Source organism: Nymphalis io, chromosome Z (assembly GCF_905147045.1).
Source record: "Nymphalis io chromosome Z, ilAglIoxx1.1, whole genome shotgun sequence".
Taxonomy (NCBI): Eukaryota; Metazoa; Arthropoda; class Insecta; order Lepidoptera; family Nymphalidae; genus Nymphalis; species Nymphalis io.
The window spans coordinates 4576024-4601657 of record NC_065918.1 but is presented as its reverse complement, the minus strand read 5'-3'; the positions used below and the strand labels follow the sequence as shown (position 1 = coordinate 4601657).

Sequence of the window (25634 nt, the reverse complement as noted above, 5' to 3'; positions counted from 1 at the left end):
GAGTGTGTCTAGTGTGTGTCTAACTGGAGAGATATCCACTCTACGTTATTTCTATCTCCGAAATAAATGGTGTACGAGCTAGAGTTACAGGTACAAGGAATATAATATCTCGGACTCAATGGTTGATCTCGGTGTATGAGGACCAGTACGTTTTTGGGCTAAAGTGATACAGTTGTCACTAACCATTACATGTATGTAGGACATTTTCACTTAATCCTTTCTAAAATAAAACAATACTTTAACAATAAGAGGCGAAGAAGAGGCAAAAACGATCGCATAGGGCCGTTTCTTCACTGAAAAAAAAAACTTAGAATTGAAAACTAAAAATTACGATTAAAGATTTAGTTTATTTTCTTCAACAAACGATATGTGTAAAAATTATTAAAATAACTGGCAATAAATTTTTTTAGCAAATACGTGTTACAATCATGGACCCCGTACATCGATATTACTTACAGGTTGGTGTTGCGCCGTTGCGGTACAATAAATGATAAAAAATAAATGTACAGAGTAAAGGTATAATAAAACAAGACAAACATATCTTAATATTTAGTTTATTATCACACTTACGACAGATACAAAACATATCACGATGGCACTAACTATCAGTGCATTAGCAGACGTTTCTAGTCAAATCGATGAGTGTTGACGGAACGAATTTTATTAACAACTTTCTTACTTAAGCCCTATAAAATTTTGACCACTTCGTAGAATAAATAAAGACAAGTAAGTATTTATCGTTATGTTACACCATCATGTAATTTAACTAAGTACATAACGATTTTACATATCTACAATTCTTAAAATAATGTATATAACTATGTATCGAAAATATCCTTTTATGGAAGTTTATATAGTGTTGATATTTTATCAGTTAATATCAAAAGAAACAAATAAAAACTATTTCCTATAAAAGTAAAAATTATATAATTTTGTATGAAGATAAAATTGCCAATATACTTTAATGTATTTTATTTCTTAGTTAAGTCACTCACGAGATACTTGGTGAACTAAAGTAGCACCGATGCTCGTTACTGATTCTTTCGTTATTTATTCGTATACCTATTTAAATATGATAGTAGGTGTTAAATAAAAGGTATTTTTAAATGGATTAAAATGACGGGCATTCTTAAAGAAAACTGTATCCCTAGTCTTATGGATACCTACTTTGGCGATTAGGATATGTCCACGTGAAATGGATTTCGATGGTTAGTAATTTGGTTTGTGAAACGAAAAAATGCGGCTTGCTTTGAAAATCAAACCCTGGACACAAACCTGCTCATTATAAAATTTACTTCTAATATGTACATAATGCAAATATTTTAGGATATCGAAAGAAAGTTCTTAATCAAACGGTTAGGTGTCGAAACACTATAAAACAAATTAAACATTATAAACTATACATCTAATTATACATAATCATATAACTATTACTGAAAAAAAGAAGTAAAAGTAATCTCTAGGCAGTTAGGGGAGTAATTTGACTAAACGACAGGCTTTAAATGTGTCACCAAGGAATCATAAAAAAACCAATTCGTCGTTTGTGTTATCTGTCCTGGAATAAGATTCCTGTTAAAGTTATATATTATAAAGTAATTATCCACTATATTTTCAAAGGACCGAAAATGGATGGCATTTTTTTTGTTACCTGCTTTTCTAGTAGCAACATTATGTGGGTGACGCTTAAATATACAAATTTACGACTAATCAAGAAAAGTACGAGTAAGATGCTAATTTGTTTTGTCAAAGAGAACGTAACTCTTGGTTGGCGTTAAACAGGATAAACAACGTGATTGAGAATTTATATATGAGTTCCTCGGTGAGCGCCGTCATAGAATAGCTGGTTATTTTGGACGATAAATTAGTTGTGGAACCTAGCGCCTCGCACTGGGCGGACTGGCCGAGTGCCGATACCGGCCGCGCGCCTCCTGGCGATGAGCGCATCGAGGCCACGCAGTTGCGGTGCTGGAGTGCTTTCCGTTGGTTGTGCTTCCGTTTCCGCCTCAGCCTCGCTCTTCTCCGCGCTCGTGGTCTCCTCTGTCGTCTCTGTTAACTTCTTTGGCGCTTCCGTGGGAGCCTGCCGTAATAATGAAATAGTTTGATCATGATCGAATATAATATAAAAATTAGATTATTTTATAAATGGAGTAATTGAAGCACAAATAGAATATCGACGAACATTTGTGTAATACAGATAACGGTTATTAATGTTATCAGAATAGGCCGTATCAATAAGATTATATTTGGCACCTATGAAATATATAAAATTAATAAAAGTATTAACTATGTTTTTTTTTACATATTTCATAGGCATAAGATACTTTTTTTGCGACATTACCTCAGTGGACGGTAGTCTCTTCTTTAGAAGTGGGTTGGGTCGGCGTGGCGGTGGGGTGACTGCAACGCGGGGCTTTGGCGACGGCGACACTTGTAGGCGGTTACGCAATTTCAACACACCACGAGGTTGCTCGGGAGCCGGCGAGGGTGAGGAACTCTACAGCGATAAGCAACACATAATATATTAAAATAAATAGCTTCGTACACTCGCGTTTCTCTTCTTAAGTTGAAAATATTGTTAAAGAGCCTCAATTCATATGTCGTTCTCGCAACATTCCGACTTGTGTCTTTATTTAAAAATTCATCAAATATCTGTCTAAATACACAGATATATACACCGATACCCGACATCTTTTTATACGCTTATTCTTAAAACATTTCTAAAATAACGCAAAGATTAAATAACAATTAAAAAAATAAACCTATTTTTACACAGAAGTGGTTACACTGACTTATCTATTACATATGATGCCATACTTTTGTGGATATTTTGGAGATTTATAAATATTACGTTAAAAAAATCCTGTCTGATATAATATTGGCAAAATTTTCAAGGAAAGTGCACGGGCCTCGGACTGTCAATTTATATAAGTGAACAAGTACTACCATATTTCCTTTGTTCCTCCTGAAACTAAAAGATATCATAATTTGAAATTTTCATATAAATATGATTAGTAGTTTTACGCGTGAATCGAAGAAAATATAAGCACTGTATATTATTGCATAATAATAATATGAAATTAAGATTTACATTTTATTTGGTACATTCACAACAATTTTAGAACAGTGTACGTTGTAATGAAATAATTTTAGCAGAAGACCTTTTTTTGTAACGTTTAATTGAGAACTTATAATGTCAGATCTAGAAAATATTTTTATGTTTTTACCAAATTTGTCGTTTTACAATAAGATTGGTTAAATAAACTGACTAGACTTCATTCAATTTTAATCAAATATCTATAAAGATGAATAAAAATGTATAAATTACGCAAATTAACATTATTGCGACGGTAGTTAATAATAATTAGAAAAGTTATATTGTCGTAACAGGAGTCGTCTGCGTTATACATATTTTATATCATCATATATTTCAAAATCTCGATATTCTAATATTTACAAGAAAAATTTCTTGTCTAAATATTCGTTTTATTATTTCAACATTCCTCGATACCGGTTAACGGGTCGATTTTATTTGAAGTAATGTAATAACTCAAATAACCTTGATTTACTTTCAATTATTTTCTGTACTGTTGTATCTAGTAGGTAGGTATTATCAAAAATTGATTTGACCGATCTTTCAGTGTACGATGACGTTACTAAGCACTTAAGTGATGTAGTTAGGTGATTGTATAACGAGTGTGATGCTTGACAAACCAAGCTCTAATTTATAAAATATTACGTCAGACAATAGTATTACGAAATACTATATGCGAAATAATTTTGATATAGTTACTTCATTGTATGATTTTCTTAAAAGCTGTAAAAATTGAGACTTGCTTAAATTATGTTGAAATACGTAGTTATAAAAGCATTTGCTTTTGAATAAAACTGTTGTAGTGTTAATAACAGTTTGAATTTGAGCCAATTAATGTATCTTTAATTACGAATGTAATTTATCTGGTCTTGCCTCATCAGCTTCGGTAACTGGAGCTTCTGGTGCGGATGTCTCTGCAGGAGCTTCTGAGGCGGCCTCTGTTGGTGCTGCACTTGTTAAGCCAGGTCTCAAGCGGGCATTTGGTCTTATGTTTAGCCTAGGTCCAGGTCTGAGTGAAACTGGCCTTACGCCAGGCTTGCGGCTAAAACGAATATATTCATTGAATTTTGTTTATAAGGTAATTTCTATAGTTGAGAACTACTTTATTGCTTCAGAGTAAAAAAAATATTGATATAAAATAGATTGATATTAAGTTAATCAGGATTAATCTTACGGCGTTAACGTACCCAATAGTTCTAGAAGGAGTTGGAGTTGTCTCTGCAACTTCACCAGAAGCTGAGCTTTGGCTTGCAGCGGTAGCTGTGGTTTCTGTTACTTCAGCGGACGAAGCTGCTGCGGTAGTTGATGAAGCAACTCGCCTCAGACCAGGGCGGAGACGCGCTCTTTATATTATTTAAAAATGGGATTTTTTTATTTTTGTCAATAGAATACAAAGTGAATATGCCCATCCTACCTCGTAGGCTGGGCATATATAATAATTCTTATTTAAGAAGATAAATTGAATCTTACTAGTTTTAACATGCATGTTCTGCTGTTATACCGGGTATAATTTATTAATAGCTTCTATGAAGATTAAATGCTACTACCATACTATATTAACATTTAGCTTTTGACGAATTGATCTATGCGGCGTACGAACCTTGGTGCCGACGACTCGCTTGCGACGCTGGCAGCGTCTTGAGCCACTGGAGAAGGAGTTGTGCTCGGTCGAGTGCGGCCTGCAAATAGACCGCGGCGCCCGAACGCCTGCTAACAAAACAAGGAAACATAGCATCAATCATTCATATTACCCTATACTTATTCGCCTATGACTCTGTTATGTAATTTAATAACGAAAGGTTTATTTTGTTAGTGTTTTTCCTCATTGACACAAAACTACTTATCTAATACATGTACATGAAGGCTTATAACTTCATAGTTAAATAGACTATGGCGTGCCGTATGTATATTTTTGTGATTTGTATATATTGAGTCAAAAATGTACCAAATCGGTGTGTCTTACACACCCTTTGTTTTGTTAGCAGCCTTATATACTTGATATGACATTAATTTCACAGTGCTATTTTGTATTAAAATGCCGTTATATTTTATCATATAGTTTAAAAATTATCCAACAAAAATATAACATGAGTGAAAGTGTACTCAAACATAATATCAGTATGAATATTAGATGAGCGTTAATACTTTGTCTATACGATCATGTCTGCAACATATTAAAACGTATCTGTAGGAAGGTAATAAGCTGTAACTCCTTATAAATAATACGATTTATAAATAGAGCGAAGGATTATCCGTTTAAGGTACGTCAGATATTTGTAATAAAAATATACTTAGATTTTTAATTTTGTTACCTGAATTTAATTAAAATATTATAATTTAATTAAACACGTTATGCGAATCTATAAAACTAACTATTACATTAGTACTGAATTTAGTGATCCATATTGTATCATTATTTATTAAATTATAAATATAATAAATTATAAAAATAATAAATATAATAGTCATTTATTATATAAAAGTGAAAATAAAAATGTTTTTTTTGGACTGCTCTCTATATTTACTTCCCAGTTGATAATGGAAGGAATTATAATATACGTGAAGATATTATAGTAGTAAATAACAAATATTCACGAACACGCGTAGATCCATAATTATTTGAACATAGCAACAACCTCGAAGCATTTCAAATCGATTTAATTACATTAATCTATCAAAAATAACTCTATTACTTACATAAAATAATCATTAAATAAAAAAGTAAGTTCACAATCATTAAACTAACATAGGCGAGTGTGTTAAATACACATAACAAAACGATACAATACAATACTGTTATAATATGTATGTTAATTATACAGAACATTGTTTTTGTATGTGATTTATATTAATCGGACGATTATTTAGCATATAATGATAGTATATATGAGGTATCAAATAATCATTAAAAAAAGAAAGATTATTAAACGTAAACACATTCGCATTGCGGGCAATCGCTAAAGCGTGTCGCTTTACATAATTATAACAAATTGCTCAATCGAAAACTACAATACCAACAAATAGATACAAACCTTTGGTTGCGCTGGTTTCTCGACTGGTGCTGCAGAAGTGGATGTTTCAACCACTGCGGCTGTTGTTTTCCGGATTCCGTTGGGTTTACCGAACCGACCTGTCAACAAACGCTCACTTACTGTATGTGCCGTAATACATTACATAAGTATTAATTTCGTGGTATCAACCCATTGAAGTGATTATTTAAGGGCTTAAATCGCATCCTTTAATTAGATTTAGGTTTTTAGAATTTGAAAATATCAACTACTTAAGAAAACATTTATCTTTCGATACGGCCGATCACCCCAATGTGTAGGCACCGCTGCTATTGCCTGCATAAAATATTAACTGGCTATAGAGTAGTTGAATGACATTCCTTAATACTTTTGCAACTGTTTTAAGTACTTACATATAATGAAAACTTCGCAATTATCGCATAGCAAACACAGTAGAATAATGTTGATAATAATAAATAATGTTATATAAAAATCGCTTTTGCATAATATCTTAGGTAAAACATTTTATATAAATACAAACTATAGATACCATATATTTAAAGAATTTGGCCACAGAATGCAATCTGAAATAATCTTCAATTTAATAATGCATTCATTGCATAAAAAATGGAATATCATCTGAAATATTCGAATCGTTCAGACGAAACGGCAAAAACAACAGCGATTTGTTTACCTCGTGCTCTTGTAGAAGATTCCTGTGGGCCTTCTGTCGCAGCACTCGTTGATACAGGTGCACGTGATCTAGCTCCCGGACGACCTTTAAACCTCGAAGGACGTGTGGGCGCAGCTGTGGTAGTCGTTGTTGTGGGAGCTGGTGTAGTTGTAGTTGTCGTCGTAGTGGTCGTGGTTGTTGTTGTAGCTGCAGGTGTAGTTTCTTCTTCTGTAGTACTGACAATTTCCGTTGTCCAAACATCTTCATCTACAGTAGTTGATGCATCAAAGTTCATCAAATCGCCCGCTGGGCTAATTTCGTTATTTAAATTTTCACCAGCTAAATAAGCGTACAAGTCTAAAGCGACCTTCTCCATTGCAGTCATTGTGGTATATTCAGTAGTTTCCTGTTCGTATGTCGTTGTTTGCTTATAATCTGATGGTAGTTTAGAATCATCTAGTATTTCTTGGAATTTAATTCCGCTAATAAGACTATGCCCTTCTCTTTGTGATTCTCTAGTTTGCGAGGGTTCGTTCGTCTCAGATACATTTTCTGATGTTTCAGTCGTAGTTTTACTTTCTGATGAATATCTTGTTGGTTGTTCTTTATGTGGCGCAGGAATATCACCTGAATGAGTTTTAAAACTGTCTAGATCTACTAGTTCAGAGCTGGGCCGCCTGAAATGTTAAACAAAATTACTTTATTAATTTTAAATATATTTTTTACTATTTGAAGATTTTTTAGAGAAAATTTTATGTAAATGTTATAATAGAAAATAAACTACAGAAATAAAGATAGGTTTAGATAACATTAGAAGGAAATATAAAATTAAGAAAATTAAAACATTTAATATTAACAACATGTTATGTTACGCGTTTCGCCGATATCGAATAATAAAATAAATGTTTTTTTTTTTTATATATAATAAACATGCCAAACACCATTATGAGTAATTCTTAATCCAAGCTTAAATACCTTTTCAAGTATATAATTAGACCATGCAGCCAATAATCAAAGTAGCAGCAGAGAGTAAAGATAATGAAGATCAACGAAAACTCTAGCATCAATAGACATTACCTGATATGAGCTCGTGTTCTACTTCTAGTTTGACCAATTGACTCATCGGCAACATTGTCAACCTGTGAGCGACCACGATGCCTTATCGTTTCGGAGGATACCTCAGGAGCGTATGTCGTAGAGCTCGCAGTCGCGAAGTTGCGACCACGAGGAGGAAATCGTGTACTCGACGGCAGCCTGATAAGAAAAATTATTGTATTGTACGTACACTTTTTTTCTTATCCGAGTGCTTTCTTCATAGTGCAGTGCTTCCACATGGACTCGTGCGCCAAGAAGCATGTGATGTTAAATAAATATTACGTACATTTCTGCTACTATAACTTCTATTACTTTTGTGCTGCTACTACTACATACTACTGCTACTACTGCACCATTAAGCTGTAATTATACTATTACTAATTTAGAGTTAAATGTAGAACTAACCTTTCTTCTCGTGATTCGTCTTCAACGGGAGCAGGTGTGATATTACGACCGCGAGAGCGAGTTTTGGCTGGTGTCGGATTCACTTCATTGTGCACTTCAGGCGTTGTGGTTGTCGTTGCACTTGATCTATCAATAGTACTATATTTGCTCTTTGGTTTGTTTTCCTTAGCTATCTGATTTTCAATTTCAACTTTTTGCGGACCATCGTGAGAATTTAAGACAGCTGCTTCAGTTACAGATGGAACTTTATCCTTATTCTCTTTTTTACTTTCTTCGTCTTCGTCATAATAGTAATAAATATATTCATATTCATAGTCTTGACCATTTGGACCCTTTTTTACTTGAATCCGTGAATGTTGTTTTTGTTCAGAACCAGCTGTTTCCAGCTTAACATTAGAGGAAAGTAAGCCGCTGTTAATGTCATCAATTGTATCAAAATTAATTGGAATATAATCATAAGCTTTTGCGGGGGACGGCACTGAGGTTGTCAATACTGGTTTCTGAGTAGTTGTACCATCATTATTGCTTAACTTTCCTGATTCTGACATAGCTTCTAAAGCGACTGCCATTTTAGGGTTAATGTCTGCTTCTCTGACATTCTCTTTTATTTTAATATCTTCTAACTTAGAAATAGGTATATCGACCTCTATCGATTCTGCAGCTTTAATTTTTTGGCTCTTTTTAAAGGGAGCTTTTTTATCTTCTTCGATAGATATAATACCCTCAGAAGGATATTTGTTTTTTCCGCTATGTAACTTTTTAAATATTTTTTCACCTTCATCTGTTTTTGTTATTCTATGGTTGGGATGTTTTTCAGGTATCTTATGTGATGTTTCGAAATTTCTTAAGGGAGTTTGCTGCCCAGAACTTACTAGAACATATTCTTCGCCAGGTCGTGGTTCGGTTATAATATCAACTTCACCAAAGGCCAAACAGAAGACAGAAAATAGAAAAAATCTGTAACAATGGAAAACATATTTTTTAATAATTTAAAAACGGTCATCGGTTCAAGTTTTTATTACTGCATACGAAGCTTAGTGCTTTGTTATTCGTGACTCAGTGAGACGACATCTGGCTATTGCTAACCAACTCAAGGAACTATGATTCATTTAAATATTTCGTCATTCGTATTTTGGATAAATTTAAAGTTTATCATAATAAGTAAATAAAATGTAATAATAATAATAATAGCGTGGCACAATAAAGTTATGTGAATATATGGTGGAAGAGTACAAAACATTGTCGTTATTACATCAAGAGCAAATGTAATGTATAGCTGTGAGAAATTTATCAAATCAGACCGTGGGTGTAAGTATTGCGCATTCTAATACAACGTAAATCGATGGAGTAACGGCATTATAATCACTTTCGCCGCAAATACACTCTCACGCGTTTTATAACATGCGTTCATGAAAGATTAAACTTTTACATTACACCTATTTGATGTTTCTTATTGATTAAAATTGTGCCTGATTTAATAGAACATGAGTATCGTAAAAATAAAGACGAAAATTATCTATTGAACAAAGAACGTTCACTCCCGGTAACGTATAATTAAATAAGGGTAATGATTCATATCGCGTCGCCTGCAAATTACGGTAGTCGGAAGGCGATCATTTCCGTAATTCAACTTCTTATTAACTGCACCAAACGAAATACCTTCAAAAGTAAACGCTTTTCGATCTATTAAAGTGAATTGATTTTATATTTTTGGACTTTTCAATTGTATACAAGGTAGATTTTTTATTATAATGAATAACTTAGTTTCAACGAGACCAATGAGACCGGTATACATAAGTACCGGTTCAATTTTACTAGATGTAAGGTCGTACGGAGCGCAAGGCTAGGTGAGCGTGTCCAATTAATGTACCCACTAGCGGACCTTAAGAAGACCTATAAAGATATATTGATTGGTCTTTTCATATTGAGACAACAAATGTCCTTAAAGAAGTAACGAGCCCTTAAATTATTTTTGTCGCAACTTCCAATGTGACCTATCAATGAAACAGTAGAACTGCTTAAGCATTCTTTATAAATGCTAACTTCTAATAACCATAAATGCAATAGGAGGTTACTTAGTCCAATGTGATTTGGCTCTTGTTCAAATGTTACTGAATAATCATATAGTAATAATTGACTTTCATGTTTTATTTATTACAGATCAAGTTTTATAGTTTCAAGAGATTTATTTAAAAACAAAATAATTAAACGCAAACACAATAATATTATTCTAATATCATTCTTCGTAATCATCACCGATTCTATTGTAGATATTTTCACCAGCTTTCTTATTTATTCTGAGATATTTATTATAAACAGGTCGATAAAAATAAGCCTTGTAATCTTTTCTTTCGCTCATCTTTTTAAGGACAGCTACTTCTAAAGCGCGAAGTTTCAGTTTTTGTTGTTCCTCGTCTATGTAATGCATAAACTTTTCATATTCCTGTTGAGGATTGTTATGTATATAACGAGCAATAAATCTGGTTATTGGATGCCTGTAGTATTCCCAGTGCGCTGGATTGCATTCCTTTGGCATCGGTGTTAATTGGGCAGGGCCAATAAAAACGTTTGCATAGAAAATTATTGCACCAACAGGAATCAAACCCAACATTAAGTAGTAGTGAAACATATCTTTACATTTATGCCATTGCCACCTCGACGGTTGCAGAGCCATCGTTTTGTGTCTATACTTTTCACTTTCATCGCATGATAATCTTACATGTGGTACATTGAATATTTTTGTTTTAAAGCTATTAAATATTTTTTTATCGTTTATAAGCCGTAAAACGCTCCATGACGCCATTTTTGACATAAGACGCATGACGGGAGAAGATAGCAGCGTCTAACGGCAGTCAATTCAAAAAACATTGACATGTCAGTAAAATAACAAAAAGTTATTATAACGTGCTAACGTGCTGTGTAGTAAACTATTTACATTTTTGTGTAATGAAAATTCTTGTTTTCCGAAACTTGTTTCAAGATGACAATTTTTGCGCAAAACATTATTCCTGCGACTTAATTTTATAATGTGTAAACTACTTCGAAAATTTTAAAATTAATTAAATTATATTTTCCCTTTTAGAATGGAACGTTGCATGATATCAACTGAGGTCATTCCAGAATTTATTAACCGATTTGGAAAAAATATTTTTTTTTTAAAAGCAAATCTCCAAATAGGTTCCATTGTTATCAAAATCCAGTTCTGGTACTAGGATTCATGAGGGTTAAGGAAGCTCCTGAAATATTATAGATATACATGTAGCGATTTTTGTTATTTTTGTCAACAATTTAAGCATTTGCATTGAGAAAGCATTATTTCAAGTTGTTTTTTTTTTGTTACCATTTTTGTTATTATTATATTAATTGATGATTTTTTATTGCTATGAAGTAAGTGTTGAACATGAAATGCCTTGAATATGTTTATAAAAGCTGGTGTTATTTGAAAAAAAAACGTAGTCTGCTTGAGTTATTTTGACGATGATTAGATGATAATTATTTTATATTCTCAGCTTGTGCTTCAGTTACTAAAACGATAAAATATTAGGTAGGTATACCTTTTATTTTAGGTATTGATAGTTCTTTCTTAAGTTATACATTTAGTTTACGTACTCTGTTCTCACTTCCAGCATATTCAAATATATTCACATTTTTTATATCGTCATAGTCGCAATTTCAAAAAATCCTAGCCTAATATCAATTGGCGTGTATAATATACCGAATTGAATGAAAAAGTGAATAACATGTAATTAAATATTATCAAACATTCGGCGATCTATTATTTATATTAAATGCGAGTACATTATTTAAAATATGTTACAGTTCTCAATAAAAATTAGTCCTTGCAGCTACTATTCATCCCACGGTCTAATTTCTAAACAGTTTACTTGATCTGCAACCATTTTGTAAACTGACTATGAATTCTTTACATTGTCTTGAACATTAATTTAATTAGTTACTCAGTTAACTATTACTTTATTCAGAGTTTAAGAGAAGTTACAATAATATGGCAACACTGAGCGTTACAAGTTATGTCATTGTTACAAGCGCCGTCGACCATGAAACGGCCGATTTTAGATATGAAATATTAAACAAATGCTAGCATTGAACGAGAGACAATAGCTTACTGAGTAAGGATTTAATATCTAATTTGATTACAACATGTTATTTATTAAAATAATAAAAAAACCATCAGAAATGAAGGCCTTTTTAATAAAATATTCGGTCTATACAAATTTTATATTCAAAATTTTTTATTCAATTTTATATATATCATAGGTATGATGTCTAAATGGTTTAGCAATAGACTATACTGTAAATTAATTCTGTTCTTAAAACACGTTTCACAAGTATCGCAATGTTTATTAAAACTAAAGATGTTACGACGAATTATGAAATCATTAGAATAACCTTTAACCGAATACCAACACATTGAAATCGTATGCAAAGTTGACATTTAATTTTGTGACAAAATATAAGAACAGGTTTGGTGACTATCTCATCAAAAGTTGATGATGTGTTTTGTGAAAAACAGCAATTGTATTTCGTGGGAGTCCAGCCAGGAAGTCGGTCAAGGATTTCATTCATTTCCCACACAACGCATTATGTTTTTATAGTTGAATAATAAATAACCGGATAATGAGTCCCGATGAGGTGAAATTCAATATTTTTTACTATTGATAAACTTTAACGTTGGAGAACAAGCAATTTATTTGGAATTTAACACTTTCTGGCACACTATACGCCTCTAAACGTTATAACAATTACTTAGCTATTGTGTCTAGCTAACTATTCAAAGTGTTACTCTATCATCATAAGAGTTACAAAGAGTTAACACTTCAAGAATAATTTAGTGGACAAAATATTAAAAAAAGACACTATTATAAGGACACCCGGAAAGAAACTGGATTCAATGCATTACTGAAATTATTGTCGGGAAAGAAATAGTTGAATGGAAAGTTTTTTGTTTTAGGGTTGGTTAACTTTTCCTGTTAAATTACTCTATAAAATGGAGTGCAATGGTTTCGACTTTATGTATACAGTATGTGAGTCTCTTTATTCCATTCTTTTAAATGTTCGAACAAATTTGGATTTATGGGGTACTTGTTATATTGTTATATTTTAGTTTGTAGACTGGCTATATTGTTATATTTTAGTTTAAAAATTGTAAGCAATGCGTAATTCAATTGACATTATGTTTGGTGGTTCTTATATTCAGCGGTCGACGTCCCCTCTGACTCAACGTGCCATATCAGTGATTTAGCTTGAGACGGATTCAGATTGTTTACGATAGCAATGTACCCGACGTGTTACATAATAATCTCGTAGCCTGTTGTATAATCTAAAAATGCATATCATGTGACATATATGTATTCGTTTCTAACTTTCAATTGAGGAATTATTTTATATTTAAATATGCAACTATTGTTTATTTTATTGTTGTTATTATGATCTAAATATATTCTTTAACTTATTTAAATACAATGTTTGTGCGTAATATTCTATTATAAAGTAAATCGACTTTGTATACACGAACTTCAAGCAAGGCTATTTATAATATTAACTTTACAGCACTGATAATCATTTCATATTACAAAGCATTTCTAAAAGAATTTAGTATCGATCAAAATTATAATCAATTATGTCAAGATTACATCATATTAAAGTGAACCTAACGTCGGTCCGGAACGTACGTTATATTGAAAAGAAACGCTAAGACAATAATTACTGTGATTTACAAATCAAATTACAAACATCAACTATTCGTAATTTAATTTATATATCCTGCATGAAAATCTTTATATCAACGAACTAGCTGCTATGCGCGGTTTCGCAACCCACTCATTCTCTTTCCACTCATTAGAGAGACCGAACAAAGTAAAGCAAACTCCTCATATTAATAATATACTATATTATATTATACTTCAGTGTATAATTGGCTAATAATATATAGGTATATAATCTTGGATTTATTGTGAAATCTTTGTCGTAGTGTTTCCTAATTTTAACATTTGCAAAGTCACCTTTCGGGTAATAAAGACATGTCATTGGAGCTTGAACAAGTTCCTTAAAAGTGCATGATATTGCTTTAAAAATGTTATCACGGCGCCAAAAACAGAAAAAATGTGACTCAGAGAAACCCGGACACAACTTCATTTAATCTATCCGGATGTCGAGCTTACATAAGCCTCTGTTCTGAATACTGGTTAGCATCTTTATACATCACGAATATCTACATTCTTCATTCTGTTCATTTTCATTTTCTTTTTCTTTCGTATAACCATCCAATCACAATTTTAGGATTTTTTATTTAAATTAGATTTTTGAGATGGCAATTTTCATATCAAAAAATATTATATTTTTTTCTCAAACCTGCTCTATGTATATGTATAAAGCTATTACAAATAATGTTTAATTTGAAAAATAATTCTTACTTAAATCGCTTACTTCAAATATGTAATCAATCAATCTCAAATCGAATTTTAACAATAGAGTAATCTTTATATACTTGTCGTGGAAGGCTGTAATTACGTTAACCGTTACGTTGAACCCATTTTGTGTTCATTCAATCGTGCACAAACACACTAGTATAGTAATAATTCAAATGTATTTTATATGCCGTTTCTTAATTCTTGTGTGTGATTAAATAACACGCAGCGTTAATTATTAATTAGAAAACATCCGCTTTCAATGCGCTGAACTTGGTATAAAAGTGATCGTACATAATTACAACAACCATGACTTACGACTTGATACTAGAAAGTTATATTGTAAAATAATATTTAGTGACCGCTCGGTTCAACTCTTAGCAAGTTTCAAAGTGTAGTCATATCAAGAAACTAAAATATTATTGAGTTGTTCTTACTCAATGATCAGTTGTCGCAATCCCTATAAAACTTGTTGCTTTTATAACATGTATTCATGATATACAGGAAACAACTATAATAACTAAGTCAGTTTTCAAATAAAAATGATGGGATTATGTGTTTTATTTTAGAACGGGAAAGTCATTGGACAATGGGTCACCTGAAGATCTGCGTTACTGCCCATAATATTGTAAGAAATATTAATCATCTCTTACACCAGTGCGCCGTCAACCATGGGAACTAAGGTTATACAGATATCATAAGATAAAAGCTCATAATATAATTATTTGGAATACAGCAATATTGAAATATAATTGAATAAAAAATAATTCTGTATGACCATAGAATAAATATCTCATTAAAAAGGTTGTTCCTACCAGGTGGACTCTAAATTGTAAAAAAAAATTAAGTGTTTTTTTAAAGATCACATTACCAATCAAAATTTACCTTAACCCCGGTAGAATAATGCGTACTGGTTTTATTATAAGCTTACTGATACGGCGATTCTATGCTTCCGTAAGAAACCGGGTCTTAGAGGTTATTTTTACAATATTATATTGTATGATGAATTGCTCAAAATAGCGAATGTTTATTCTGGTCGTGTTCGGTAGATAACATCGAAGGAACGTCGTTCTTTGCTTTCCCAGCGCCGGCCGAGGGTACGTAATAAAAGAATAATTCCACGACCACAATATCGATTACTAAGTATGACTTCCTGCATCATCTATTCACGTGATTTGAACGTGGAGTGCAGTGATGCAGGCGACAGTAAATGTAGATATTGTAAATCTGTATCTTGAGACAAGGTCTGCTCTGTCATACCTCGAGCTCCGAGGTCGCCGGTGAACGTACGGGGGCAAATATGTAAGCCTAGCCGATTGCCCGATTGTTTTTGTCTCTTTCAGTCATGCATGCGTGTGAAACAGATAGATGAATGGAGATAGTAGTTTCTTAAGAAATTACATATGATTTTTATTTTCGACTTTAATTTCAACTTGCATATTGTGCCAAGGAAAAATTTGGTATTAAGTTATTAATAATAATGATAAAAATGTTATAATATTAAATACTAATAATCTAACATAAAAAACTATGACTGGGAACAATTATAAATGGAAGTGGACATATGACAATTTCCTTATGAATTCATAATATCTAAGTAATCGACGTTCAATTATAATTTAGTATGCATCGAAAATTGTATTTGTGCGTTTAGAAAATAGAAATAGTTCCGTATCTGACATAAATACTTTACTCATACTTTTCACCGTGTAATACAATAAAAATATTCTCCTATCGTGCCTCATTACTTCTCACTTTGAAGTTGAACTAATATATCTAAAGATATACATACAGATATAACAACGACTAGTGACTTGTTGTCTTATTTATATTGAGTCGAGATCAATAGTTAATTATTATATATACATTCTGCTACTGACAAAAAATATTTCAAGTAAGATATGATAAATATTGTTTGTCACGTTTTATTTCTCATTAATAAAAGGTATAGGGCGCCGATAATTCAGTAAGTTTTATTCGTTACGCATTACGGTATTACGGTTCATCAACCCTGGGCTCAACTAAATTGTAGTCACGTTGCAATTAAAACGTTGCGCGTGATTCGAACTCTAACAAACTCATGCTATGATAGAATTGAAACAATTGTAAATAAATGTAACAAGTGATATTAAAGCATATTTTGTAAAATGTCTTATTCTGGTGATATTAAATACTAATTATTGTTATATACTACTTCGTTGGTCTAGTGGCTTGATGTGGCCGCAGACCCGGAGGTCCTGGGTTCAATTCCCAGGTCGGGTCAATAAAAAGTTATTGAGTTTTTCTGTCAGAAAATTCTCAGTGGCAGCCCGGAGTCTGGATGTTGGAAGTGTGTACACACCCGTACGTCGGAAAGCACGTAAAGCCGTTGGTCCTGCGCCTGAACTCTTTCCAGTCGTGTCGGATTGTCGTCCCAATAGATTATGAGAGTTAGGGAATTGAGAGTGGATCTGTGTTTGCGCACACAATTGTGCACTATAATATTTCCTGCGTAGTTGGCTAATCTCTCTTGAGATTAGCCGCCGTGGCCAAAATCAGTCTGGAGGATACTATTATTGTTATATAATTTATATTAGTGTAAGCTAAAGAAAAATTACGATAGTTTATTAAATAATGAATGTAGTTACAACCTATTATTCAACAAGCGTGAAGTAAATGTAAAACAGCAAACAATGATCACTTGTTTGAACAATGAAAACTAAGAATAGGAATCAGTTGACGAGAACGTTTTAAGTTCAGGAGTTACGAAACAAAGCTCTGTATATGTATATATATATAAAACACTGTATATGTATTTACTAATTTCTAAAGTGCGTCCACTACGCGCGTGCGCAGTAAAATGTAATATAAGTTATTTTTAGCAGTTTCGTTCACTGTGAAATTCTTTCACTCGCTTTCCTTGTACGCACAGCTACGTGCTATGTACATTATAGTAAGAAATAGATGTAAGTTAAATCCAAGTCTTTAGTCGTTAGGGATGCATATTATATTTTATATAATATATGTCATGTCATTATATCAGTGTTGTGAACAAACACTTGCGGGTATCTTTTAAATAAAGAATATATAATGTTTTATTCATAGATACTGTATGTACTTTAAACGTCTCTGGCATTTCTGTGAGCCTAACGAAGAATGTAGCGTGGAGTAGGCAACCTTGTACCGATATCATTTACATAGTGGTCTTATAAACGTCTCTATTGAATAAATCCACACAAAATGTTAAAAGACCTCTTTTTTAATTTATAATTATTATTTTTAATGATGTTGTAGAATTCATTTGAATAAATAAAGAAAATATATTATACTAACAATCTGTTAGATAATATAGAAACCGTAGAATGTGTGTGGTGTACGGCGTATTTAACGGTAGGTATACTGACGCACATCGTCGTCGAGTCGTGTGCACGCGCAGAATCTCAAAGCTCGGTGAATATCCACAGCACGCACCTAACGTCTACGCCTGACATGAAAATATTGCAGACAGACTTCTTTAGAATACTTAAACGAACTAATCATATGAAACATTTTGAAATAAAGCTCGTGTTTTGTCACAGAGAGTATGTACCTTGTTACTCAGTATGTTTGTTCTTGAATTATTTTAGTTAATATGATATTGTGACAATGTTATTGTTTATTATATTAACGTATTCCCTAGTCCCTAGAGGAGCCACTGAAAAGTAGCTTCAAGGTTCTTTTTTTGCTAAATGCTTCCCCGAGCAGAAATTCAACTTTTACCACAATGCCGACATAAAACATGTTTCGTAAACAGGAACTACTCATGCGTAAGAACAGCGACAATATGCCGCACCCTTGTAAAACTTCATCGAATTCAAATAGAAATATGACACTTTATATACAAAAATGATAAAGATTTATTAAAAAAATATTTAGAATGAATATTTTTGTAACTTATTACACATTATGGAAATCTAGATTTGAAATATGATTTAATTATTACGAGTTTTAAATTATATTACATAATAATTCTTCTACTGCTTAATAAATAATCATTACATAAATTACATTATAAAAATATATTGCTCTAGTATAACGGAACGCGAACAATATTTCACTTAGGAAACCGGTAAGCTGCCGCTTGATATGTTAACATTAACAAGAAACTTTTGATCGGAATCTTTGTTTGCAAACGAATTGCATAACATTTATTGCAGACCATGGACCTATACCGAGCCAAGGTCAAAACACGGTACCAATCATGCGAAGACTTTCAGTTTGAGAGAGTTTATCGAGTAGACGGATACAATATAACAAAACGGATACGAGATATCATAATGATGAGTTAGAAGAAGCAGCAGTTTAATACAAAGAAACAAATACATTATGTTTTATTCATCTGTTATCTCACAACAAATTCCACAAAAGGTCATCGGCTCGAAAGTGAAACTTGTTGATGCCGAAAGTGATGATCACAAAACGTGAAAATACATAAAGCGATGCGCACTCAGTCGTTGCCGGCCCGGGGATGAACCCGGACCTGCTTATTGTCACTGATGCAATATTTAATCCAATGTCAGTTTTATTATAAAGCATCTTCGTCTACTCTCACCGGATGATGTGATTGTGACGAAATGTTGCAATATGATATTAAACAGTATTTACGTAACTACAGATGTAGACTTAATATAATAAACTCTAAAATAGCAAACAATCCTACTTGAAACTTTAAATAAGTTCAGAAAATATTCATGAAAATTAATAAATCTAATTTTCCGGTTTGACCGTATTTAAATCTAAACGACTTCAACGACGTGATTTGTAATTTAATTAAATATCAAACGACCTCAGGAATTTGTCAAATAAAGAACTCAGTAGGTATTCTAAGCTTGCGGAAGGTCATTCAGGTTGAATATTATTAAGTAGTTTCCAGTTTATCGCATGGTGACACATAAATTGTCTACTAACGGCGACACATGCATGACAAGATATTAATAGTTTTATCTTCTGTTGATATAGCGATGCTTTCACAATTAATCATATTACATAAACTGACAGTTATGAAAACTTTTCTATTATTTATTCTAAACATTTAGATATTTTACAGAAAGACTTCAACGAAAGTAGAGCTGTTAATAACTGATATGTAGGAAAATTTAAAAATATAAAACGTATCGCCTATAGTTATAGTAGTAATAAGATTTGTTTTAATTGTAAAGTAGGATACTCATAATCGTTTACGATATTGATTATTTATGTTAATATTAAAAAAAAAACAAGAAAATATAAATTTGACAAATGATCGTACCTACGAATAGTTTGATGAAGTATATTTTTAAAATTTTATTTATTTATAATTTCTATTTGAAATATATGACTAGAATATACTTGCCTCACTTTTAAATTCAAGCAGGAAATGAATAAGTTTCCTTGGAGATATTTATAAATAGTGTCGAAGGCGCGACCGAGAATGCTAGGTCATGCCTTCTGAGATCCATAAAGTAATAAAAAACCCCAACCAATATGGTATATTTAAAAACAAAACCCTGCAGTAATTTATCGCTACGAGCTTGACCGCGCTGAAACTAGTGAGTTGCGAAAACATTACTTGGGAGTCAGCAGACCATTATAGTTTTAAAACAGGTTCGATGATGCTAGTCGTGGCGGATTGTTGAATAGGTCATAATAATCAAGCCGTGGTGGAGTCAACAACAAGTTTTGGTAGTTGCGTAAGCGTGGACGGATTAGCGGGTGTCGATGGGTCGTGACCTGCCACGCTGTCGCCGCCACCAGTTGCCCTTGACATATCGCTCCACTAGATGTAGAAAGTGCAAAGAATCAAACTCGCACTCTAAATATCATTCTGGCCATTACCGAATTCAATTACGTCTAGATTGTATTTTAACTTACTTTAAAACAGAATTACTTGGCTGGGCAAATAAAGCCATAGGTATTACAAAGTTGATTGTTTAATTGTATACTTCGATTTGATTAATAAACAGTTTTATGAAAAACTATTACTGCAACTAAACATTGTCTATTTTTTAATTAATGTTACGCAAGGTAATGTTAGTCACCGCATTATGAGTGATCAATGGTATGCGATGACTTCACGTTTATAGCTAACTATTCGAGAAGCGAAAGCGCTAGTGGGCTGGAAGGCTGTAGCATGTAGCATCTGCGGGTACGCTGGCGGCACTCGCAGATGCGACATGTATGGCCGGGATCACACAACTAATTGCACTTTCGCAACTATTAGCTTGTAATTTCATTTATACGACACAACTCTTACAATAAATTATTTATAAATATTTACAATATTTTGAAATTGAGTAAACCTTATACATTTGAAATCACTTGGATAAGATTAGCTAAAAGAAGATAAGCAAGTAATAGAAATTTTAAATATGTTGTGTATAAAAAAAATATATATTTGAGAGGAAAACATTAATCGTTAAGACCTATTATTTATCAATAGAAATAATAATATGAAGATGGTAAGTTTTTACGCGCACTCGCGCAAATACGTGTTAAAAGCGAAAGTGAAGGTCAGATGAAGACGAGATGCGATGATGCGAGAGCGGATGAGACCGGTCCGAGCACGACTCTTACGCGTAAAACGTCTGAAACTTGCAACACCGGTGATCCGGGGAAACTTGTGTGACTGTAGGATATCCGTGAGTAAATGGACTGATGATCGCTATTATATCGCTTTACAAGTTTTTTTATATAAAATGATTATAGCCCGTTAGAAACAAGAATTACTATATAGGTATAATGAAAAAAAAATACGAAGTAGTAGTTGCTTGATAAAATAATTACCTAACACACTTTCTGCACATAAATGTTATTAAATAAGTAATAACTTACGTGTTGATTTTATTATTTTCATAGCGAATTAAGGGGTGTTATGGATGAATTAATTATTATAAAATATAGTCGCTCATATTCGGATATTCGAATTTCTGAGAAAAGTATATAACTAATATATGTCATAATATATTTAGTCGTATAATTTGCTTCAACTATATTAATTATCATCGATTACGTATCTTACAAGATATTTTCGTTTATAAATGTTGTTATGTCTCCGCTTACTCCGTTCGTAAACGTGGTATAAATATCTATTACAACTTTCTTTTTACTTCTTAGTGTTACGTACGCCCGAATCTGTATCGCAGAGAAATTCCAATATATACTGATTTGTATTCAAAAAGAGAGGGACCGAATCACGCATAGGCGATGACAAAATGGTAAAGTAAGTTTCATTTTAACAGCGAAAGTGAAACAATAGAAATGACGACATGTGTCCGTAAGTGTGAATTAACTGTTATGTCCATTCTATGGAAATTATCGCGAAATAATTTATTTATTTTGCTCTACAGCTTTCCACTTGATATTTCTTAGCGAATTAGACATTCAACATTTCAAATTGCCAGTTCATGGGTATTTATACGAAAAATACGAAGGGATTGGTTTTAAATCCAAGGCCAAGTAATATAATATTGATTTTAATATTGACAATCCAAAATACCTTTTACTTATCTTACAATCTCACAAAAAAGGCTTTAGTATTTGTTCGAGTTAAAATACTATAGGTATATTTGTAATACATTATATCTAGAAACAAGTATTTATATAGTAAAGCTTTTAACTGGCAACATCGACACCGGAATTGAAACTTACTCGATGAATACTAATGATTGTAGCGGGAATTTGGCCGGAAAATGCTAGACCAGACTTATGATACCATAATTTGTAAAAATCAGTTATCTGTAATGTTAAAAATGAGCTTAAAACATCATTATTTTAGTAATGTAGTTTCATTACAAAAAAATTATCATTAATTAAATAATAATCGTTGCCATTAATAAACTAATTTATTAATGAAGTCAATAGTTCTTAATATTTCTCTCTATTCATCATGTAAGACGTTACAATGGTCGACTGGTTCACAGTTGCCAAACAAATAATAAATAATTAAATCTACGTTTTGTGAGTATTTCCTAATTAATTATATTTTATATTCTTTTTAAATGTGTCAATATATCTTAATTAGCCATTTAACTAAATAACAAAGGTTAATGTGTCACAATTATAGAAATATTAAGAAATACTTTCAACGATGTCAATCGCGAATGACGGATGAACCTACCACCCTTCACCACATTCCAACTCATACAAACAGTTGATAATTGTGTGTATTTTGAAACTTACAATGTTATTTTATCATTATAAATATAACGCTAATTGTATCCAATGCTTCTAACCTTGAAAATACATTATTTTACATACATTGTATTTTGGGACGACAACTAACAGAAACTTGAAGAAACTTAAAATAAGTTTGTAATGAACGTTGCCGCCGAGAAAATTTCCCGCGAAGGAAAGCTCCTAGATGGCGCCGCAATTTTGCGGTAACAGCAAAATGATTATATTTAATAATAAAACGGCATGTTTCTTTTGTTTTTATGACGAGTATGAGTATGAAAGCGCACCAGGGCATTCGCGAGGGAGACAATGTGCGCGCTTAGTCGTGCATATTTTAAAAGCAATATTTCGCAGCCTTCATTGAGAAACACGCGCCCTCATTCGTGATGTCAGTTACTTGGCGTTAAGCAACCAACACCTGATTTCCACACAAGAAATCAGATCATATTATTTTCGCCATATTGGCGATACGAGATGCTTCAAACCCCGACGAATAGCGCTAAGTTACGTAAAGCTCAACCCGGTGGCCGCGCGCTTCGCCTATGCAAACATTCGATGAAAGTGACAATGTGCGCATACGGGTTTTGATACGCTATTTTTAACATAATTATAATCCGTTAGAAAGTTATGTTACAAAAATTGCTATTACGAAACAGTCACATAACAACAATTTATTGAAAATTTTAAAATTGTTTACGTTTAAGCAATTTAAAATATCAATTATATTAAAGTACTCACAGCACTATCCTGGAGTCCATGACGAGGATCAGCTGCTAAGAGCTGCGAGCGCGAGTTGCGTGCGAAAAGCGTGTGCGAAGCGCACGGCCCGGCTCACTCGGGCTGCTGGCTGCAACAGAAACCTCACGTCAGCACACGCGCCTTTCCCAAACGACACACAGTTGCGACAGTGAAGCTCAATGAGGAAGCTGAATCGCACATTTAAATGCAACATTAATGTCAGAGAGCGTTTAAATGCCAATAGCGGCGACCTTTCGGTTTTGAACTAGGTTGTGCAAGCGAGGATCGCCGGTCGTGTGAGAAAGGCGAGTGCGTGTGGGGACGATTGAGTTCGGAGGGAGAAGGGACGCACCGGGGATTAGACTGGGGCGTAACACCGATGGCGACGCGCTGCCGAACGGCGACTAACCTCGTCGCCGCGTGCGCGGCTCTTACTTATAGCCGCGCGCCCACATGCACTGCGCCCGCTGCCCCCTATCACCAATTCACCTCACCACCATACCAACCACCTTTTCACCACCAAATAACCCTACACAACCTCTTTTATCTATGGTTATCACATTTGGTGGTGCTTTCCACTTTACATAATAACGAAATGATATATTAAGACTTTTTTAGTTTACATATTATGGTTTGTTAAAATAAATAAATAAGAAATATAGGTTGTCCTATTTACTATACTCATTATATTATGTTTAAATTTATGATGATTTACTTAGGTATAATTTAATTTAGCAATCTTTTCAGACTGCAAGCCAGAAAAGCCGTTTATTTGAGAACATTCAAAGAATTTCCCCTTTTTTCCGCCCCTAGAATGGTTAAGCACTTCATATTTACACCAACGTGGTGTAAACATGAACTATTATAAAAAGTTATGATTTAGAAAATGTTCATTTACAATATTGACTCTCATGTGTTAACAGGTGAAGTTAAATAAAAATTTGCTTGTAGCGTTTATTCACAAAATCTTTGAATGTTGGATGAAAAAGAACGATTGCGTCTTTCTTGAGTTTAATTTTTTTATGCAATGTTTAATTACTTTTGAATTGGTAAACTGTTAAAACGTCATTTAATTTATATGTTTGGAAATATGCCGTAGGCATTATGGAACAACAATTGACAATCAGTATAAATCATCAATATAAGGGATTTATTTTATCTTCCTATCGATTAGTTGTTTGTTCAAAGAAAGTTTGTCAGCGTTATTTATGAATTTTACCGATTATGTGTTTTATCGTGGTAGATTTATGACAATCAATAAGCAAGTGTAACGCTTTCTATATTGAATAAAGATTTTTGACTTTGACTTTGACCAAAAATACTTAAAACATGTACATAGACGAAATTATTTGATGACGATGGTCTTGCTCTAATTTACATCTAGATGTAAACAAAAAACATGGTTCTAGACAACAAAAAAGTAAATTATAAACGTGTTCTATTATTATAAAAATACATTTTTTTATTTTACAATATTGCTATAAATATATTAATTAATGAAATCTAACCAAATATAATTTATGTTACCCATTTAATGAAAGTAAACAAAATAAATATTATTAACGAAATGTTATCATATCGCCATATTATATGACATTAGAGAACACAATACATCCGCAGGCAATGCCCGTGGCCCACTGCGCCACTTGCTTTGACCCGCAAAGTCAGATCATATTATAGGTCATGTAAATCAATTACACTAACTATTACTTACTAAACTAATTTATTACGGATGCAAAATTCGAATGCAAAATGTAATTACATAATTATTGGTATATTGATAACATCAGCGAAAAAACCACATTTGTTATTCAACAAATAAGCAAACGTACCTGGAATTTTATATATAAGAGTCATTAATCATAGCGTTGTTTTTATTAATTAAGTGAGGAATTTTTTAAAAATATGCTGAAACAATTATCGTAAATATCATGTCAGTAGTCAGTTAGAGGCTTGAGCAATACGTCTATACGAAAGACATCAACGCCTGATGCAAAGCAGACACGCAGAGAAGTAAATATTGTAAGAAC

At 32.7% G+C, this 25634-nt stretch overlaps 1 protein-coding gene across 4 annotated transcripts; it reads right to left on the bottom strand.

Annotated features, from left to right (window-relative positions):
* Positions 1-537: 537 nt before the first annotated feature.
* On the bottom strand, positions 538-24014 carry LOC126780261 (mucin-5AC-like). Of its 4 annotated transcripts, none has more exons than XM_050504576.1 (11): positions 23957-24014; positions 23605-23713; positions 8273-9229; positions 7850-8026; positions 6794-7449; positions 6124-6221; positions 4692-4801; positions 4279-4434; positions 3965-4133; positions 2339-2494; positions 538-2077 (listed from the first exon to the last, which is right to left on the bottom strand). In XM_050504576.1, exons 2-11 carry the CDS (start codon positions 23622-23624, stop codon positions 1862-1864), a joined length of 2715 nt encoding a protein of 904 aa, XP_050360533.1. In that variant the 5' UTR covers positions 23625-23713; positions 23957-24014; the 3' UTR covers positions 538-1861. The 4 variants fall into 4 exon arrangements, with proteins under 4 accessions (XP_050360533.1, XP_050360536.1, XP_050360534.1 ...); XM_050504579.1 differs by having other exon boundaries at positions 4692-4798; XM_050504577.1 differs by having other exon boundaries at positions 23856-23975.
* Positions 24015-25634: the final 1620 nt, after the last annotated feature.